The 5,648-nt window shown below is 38.3% G+C and overlaps 1 protein-coding gene across 1 annotated transcript in view; it reads left to right on the forward strand.

Annotated features, from left to right (window-relative positions):
• Window positions 1-3,455: 3,455 nt before the first annotated feature.
• The window catches only part of LOC102680869 (paired box protein Pax-6-like), a 12,057-nt gene continuing 9,864 nt past the window's right edge, over window positions 3,456-5,648 (forward strand). The window contains exon 1 of the mRNA XM_006624034.2: window positions 3,456-4,402. Coding sequence (XP_006624097.1) covers window positions 4,330-4,402 — 73 coding nt within the window. The 5' untranslated portion in view covers window positions 3,456-4,329. The remainder of the gene's footprint in view (window positions 4,403-5,648) is intronic.

Raw genomic sequence — 5,648 nt, forward strand, 5'->3', positions numbered from 1 at the left:
TGCAGATTTAATGTTGCCTATTGTAGAATCTCGCCTCGCATGCCTTCCTTTCCTGTCCCTTTCCCTCCTCCTCCTCCTCCTCCTCCTCCTCCTCGCTCCTTCTTTATTCATCCAACCTCTCCCCTCCTCCCTTTCGATCCGTGATATAACAATTACACCCACGAGTTATCAGCTCCTATCCTCTCCAATCCCCTCCATCTCGATCGTATCAAAGGAACACCTTCTCCTCTCCGCTCCGCTTTCTTCTTCTTTTTTTTTTTTTTTATTCGATCGTTTCGCGAGAAACGAAAACTATCGACGAGAGAACGAGAGAATTGGTGGAAACTGTCCGTTTCACGGTTTCGTTTCGTTTTTCTTCATCGATTTTTGTTCGTATATCGATGATACGAAATCGGTTAATCGGCATGGCCGGATTCCTGTGATTTTGCGAGGAAAGAAATTTTAATTCGTTTCTACTTCAAGCTCGGAATATGTCGAAGCTTCTTCATTCTTTAAGGTATGTCTGTAATGTAATCTAAAGAAACGATGTAAGTTGTGAATAATTTCTGCTTGTTAGATATATGTACAAGTGAATGCGATTTATTCATTAAAGGCAAAGATTATCTATATGTTAGATAGGAGGAGAGTTTTCAAAGATGTTCTAGGTTGAAAATAGATTCAAGGATAAAGGATAATTAGTTTCGTGGAAATTTATCTGATTGTCAATCTCTTGTTAATTAGATGACAGTGTTCGCATAACGTCATTTCATCGGGCCATTCATCGGTTATTATGTTACCGATCGTGGATCTGCTTGTTGAAAATTTATTGAAAAATTGTTCGCTCATCACTTTTTCGATATCTCATTCGATATCGTGGCCCTCTCTATTTAATTTTTTACAATTCCATATATGAGCATCGCAAACAAATAAAAAACAAAAGCGGTGTCGGTCGAAATGAATTCGGAGAAAAATTCTGCTTGTTTTTACCTATAGTTTTTACCCGGACCCTTTTGTACGATAATTTATTAACTAATAATATCAATAAATTGACAATTCAACATGTCATACATGTTTTTAAATTTTATAATTTAACGTCAATATGGAAATAATTAAATGATTTGCAGTTTCTAATATTTACTCAGAAAATTTTATTTGTTCCGTTAACAAATTTGTTATTGCGAATAATTTGCAAAATATCTCGTTATTTGTAAATTTATTTGCAAATTGTCATTATATAAATGTACAATAGTATCGCTTTAATAAATATACATTAAAAACTAATCTTGGCACAAAGTTAGTAGGTTAACAAGCGAATAATTCGTAAAATAATTTGCGAAATAATTAATAATTTATTAAATCAGAAAATGATTAACTCGATAATCTTGCTAAATGTTAAGATTATCGAATTATGTTCGAAATCGGAATCTCCAATTATCTTCCTAATTTCTTTCTACACATCTGGAATCATCAACGATTACGGTAAGAAGAGTTAAACATCTGTATGGAATTAACCGTTCAAGTATCTACTTGTGGAGGATCATCCTTTCACATCGTTTCTTGGATACGAGCGAGGACACTTTGACACATTGTCGTTCTATTATATCCTTCCTCCTCAACTTTGAACAAATACTTCTCTCGATTAAAATATATACGATATCTATTCGTCTGTCTATTACATCGAGTATAATAATCATTTCGCAAAATATCGTTTCATAAAAAAATCATCGTTCTCTGATCGATTTTTAACCCGCGCGATACATTTTACGCGCGCAAGATCAATTTTTTTTTTTTTTTTTTTTTTTTTTTTTTAATATAGCGTTCATATGCATCGTCCATCCCCTCCCTCCCTGCACCGAATAATCTGCTTTCGTATGTATGTAAAACCATGACGTCGTTTCTCGTCGACAAAGCGTTCTGTTTCCAAAATCATTCGTGTAAGAGATATTTTTTTTTTTCCCCGGCGATACGGTACCGCGATATTCCCAAAAATCTGGTTTGTAGCGTGACGAAACGCGGAGCCAGTGACCCAGGCCCAACCCCCTTTTCCTGTCCCCTCTGCCACGGTTTATTTGCATTATAAAGTCCACTATACAAAAGGGGAGGGATGGGACACGACACACTGTACACCCACACCTTTACGTGATTGACGGAAGATACTCCGTTTGGTTAAATAAATCCCGGAAATTTAATATTCGATCGACGAACAGGCTTGTAACGATCAAATTTTTCCCGATTATACGTATGAAATTTAACCGTTTAATTGCGCGACTTTGTTAAACGTACAAGCCTGTTAAATTCGTTTAAACGGTTGCGTCGTTCACGTTGGCGTATTTTGTAAAATTACACGCAAACGCGCCGGAGACAAACATTAAATTAAGAGGAACGAACTATTTCGCTCTTGGGCGTGAAAGATATCCGAATAATCGATGTTTAAACTCGTTTATTGGCCGATAACGATTTACGACCGCCATCTTTATCGCGTTACCTTCTAACGCGATCTAACGTTACGTTTTCGAACAATGTACAAAATTATTAAAATTCCTTGAAATCAAATAATTATTATCGAATATAGAATTATTATTAAAATGGTCAAATTGATTTCGAATTTTTTGTTTTTTTAAGAATTATTAAAAACGCGTGGATATCTAATTATTTAAAAAAAAAATATTCACATTGTGAATTGTAAAAAATATTATTCCATGTAATTTACGTTTAATCGGGAAACAATAGGTCGTCGCAATGGCCGAAATGACACGTAGCAGCGATTTTCGAAGGAACGGTTTGAAATTTTTGACAAAGATGCTTTGGATTAACAATGAGGGTCAGATTATTTCCGAAGGAGAAGAAGGAATGAAATGTTGCAGAATGACACAGGAGCGTTTAAGATTTTGGGACCACAATTTCGTCTTTGTCCTTAACCGCATCTTAGAGATTAGACTACTGATTTCAAAACCAGGCCTCGCGTTGAGAAAGGCGTTGTCTTAGAATAAGTAAGGATAATCGTAAGTAAATTTTCGAAAAGTTTTTGAATGGACCGATCGACGACCTCGTTTCTCACAAATATATTCCGTGCCGCAGGATTTCAGTATTTGCCAGGATTTACCTAAGGCTTCCGTTAGGTTCGTTTAATTAGTCATAGGCAACCAGGTGTACGTTTTAAAACATAAGCGAGTTGCCATGTGATAAAGATTTATGATAAAAATTTCAATTTCGAAAAATCGAATGACTAATATGAATAATTACAATGGAATAATAGTATAATGATATATCGTGCGAATTTTTCTTTTTTTTAGAAAGAAGGAGGAAGAAAAAGAGAAAAAGAGAGAGAGAGAGAGAAAGGAAAAAAGAAAAATCTCGAACGGTATGTTTTTTGGTCAGATAAAATTATGAGAAGAAGAAGAAAAAGAAGAAGAAGAAGAAGAAGAAGAAAAGAAGAAGAGAAAGAAGAAGAGAAAGAAAGAAGAAGAAGAAGAAGAGGGAGGAAATTAATCGCGATCCAGAAGAATTGGCGTACATCTGAAGACGCGGTAAATAATCTCACATTTCGACGAGAGAAGAAGAAGAAACATCGCGTCGATGGATCGAATACGAATTGGTGGGAGCGAGAAAGATAGGGTAGGAAAGAGAGACAAAGGGACGGAAATACGGGACGAGGGCAGAAGGAACGAAGATGGGGATAGAGAGAAAGAGGATCGGATAGAAGAAGGAAGAACTCTGAGAAGTAGGAGGGGGTAGGAGAGGAGGTGGAAAAAAATCCGGGGATTTACGCGGAAAGGGCAAAATATTCCCCGCCCAGGTCTCATTCAACCCCCGAGTACGGGGTGGCTTTGGGTGAGAAGCGTGCGCCCTCATTGGCGGGGAGGCTAATATGGCGGTGTTAGGGGTTGCGAGGTGGGGCGGCTGTATGCGATATTAAGGGCTGCTTTCATGTCCGACGAGCCAGTTCGTGGTGCGCCGTCGATTGACGCATTTTCTTTTCGAAGTGAGAGAGTCACGCGTGGAACATCGACGCTCCGTCGTTCTCCTTCTCTTTTTTCCCTTTCTCCGTCTCATTATCCTTCGATTCGCGCTTCCGTTCATTCAGTTTTTCCTCACGCGTGTAATCAAATTATTTCGATATTCTACATACGTGTACATACGTGTACGTTTATTTTCTTTTGCTCGCGCCAAAAGGACGTTCTTCCACGAAGCTCCATCTGTCCGCGGAAGGGACAGCGGGAAATACGATTTTCTCCGGGATATCCTAGACGGGAGAGTACCTCTCTTTTCAGTGAATTCTCGTGAATAAAACACCGTTTACCGATTATCTTTCGACGAAGTTGCACACAAGTGATCTCACCTTCGCTAAATATGGCACAAACGTATAATCAAAAGAGGAACGTGTATAGCATCGACCAGATATTGGGACACGGGAAGGATGAAGGTAAGGCTATTCGTATTTCTCGCGTTCGTGTTATTTATATTTTTATTTTTATTTTTATTTCTATTTTTTATTTTTTTTCAATAATCGCGTGAAAGATCGCGTCGAATATCGTTTTCATTAAGTAATTAGAATTCGATTAATCGGATACGAGTAAGCGTCGCTATTTTTCCCGACTCGTTTAACGTAATTTTAATATACTTAAGAGGTAATTACCATTTTTAAAATGTCTGTGACATTCAGAAGCGTTCGTGGCTTGCTAGTTTCTATTTACTCGCCGCAAAATAGCCGCGCGCCGTGCCGCCAATAAACTCGGCGAGCAATATTGCATTATTATCTAATATCTAATATCGTTAAGTAAACTAAGGTCTCATTTACCAACATTTTATTGCTGTCGCATCGATCGGGCCGCGATTGCGATAAAAAATATAATTTTCCTTCTAACTAAAACAAAGTGGGTTATCTATCTTAACCCATCGAGACCACCGCATCAGATAGACCTTCGTAATTGTGTGGCAATTTAGCAAATGGAGTTCTACCGATTTTTAAAATCGTTAACATCGATCGGCCATCGATCGATCATTCCTTCCCATCCCTTCCCCGCTTACGCTTCATCGCTTCGCGCGTATGAAAACGCGAAAACAACGGGTAATGGCCACGTTAAAAATCACATTTTTCTAAGCTCCCGATTCGTTACGCGCGCATTACGTTAATTATCGTGAGCGTAAAAAAGGCTAATTAGGTCGAGGTTCGAATCTGTACCGACGATCAACGGTACGATGTAAATTTACGACGTGGCTTACGGCACGCGAGCTACTCACTCCGTGCGCCGCATGCGAACACTTGTTTGCGAGCTTATTTTCCACGCGAGTCGTACAAACGCACGAACACGCAATTATTTCATTAAAATATATGCAACAATGGATTTCTCAAGAAAACCATGATTACGCGTAATATCGCTAATTCCGCGCCACGTGCCGCTGTTTCGCGATAAATTATGGCGTTTCTATATACGAGATCCCCTTTCCCCTTCCCCCTTCTCTCCCTCCCTCCCCCCACTTACTCACGCTTTTGCAATTGCACGACATCAAAAGACGCTTTAAAATGCGACGTTAACGATTAACATGTTACAAAGAAGAAACGGCATTTTCCTTCCTTCAATTACAAGAATACGAAACGATTACGATACGAATGTTCTTTCTGTTTCTGTTTCTTTCTTTCTTTCTTTCTTTTTTTTTTTTTTTTTTTT

The sequence above is a fragment of the Apis dorsata genome, unplaced genomic scaffold, assembly GCF_000469605.1.
Source record: "Apis dorsata unplaced genomic scaffold, Apis dorsata 1.3 scaffold_988, whole genome shotgun sequence".
NCBI classification, from domain to species: domain Eukaryota; kingdom Metazoa; phylum Arthropoda; class Insecta; order Hymenoptera; family Apidae; genus Apis; species Apis dorsata.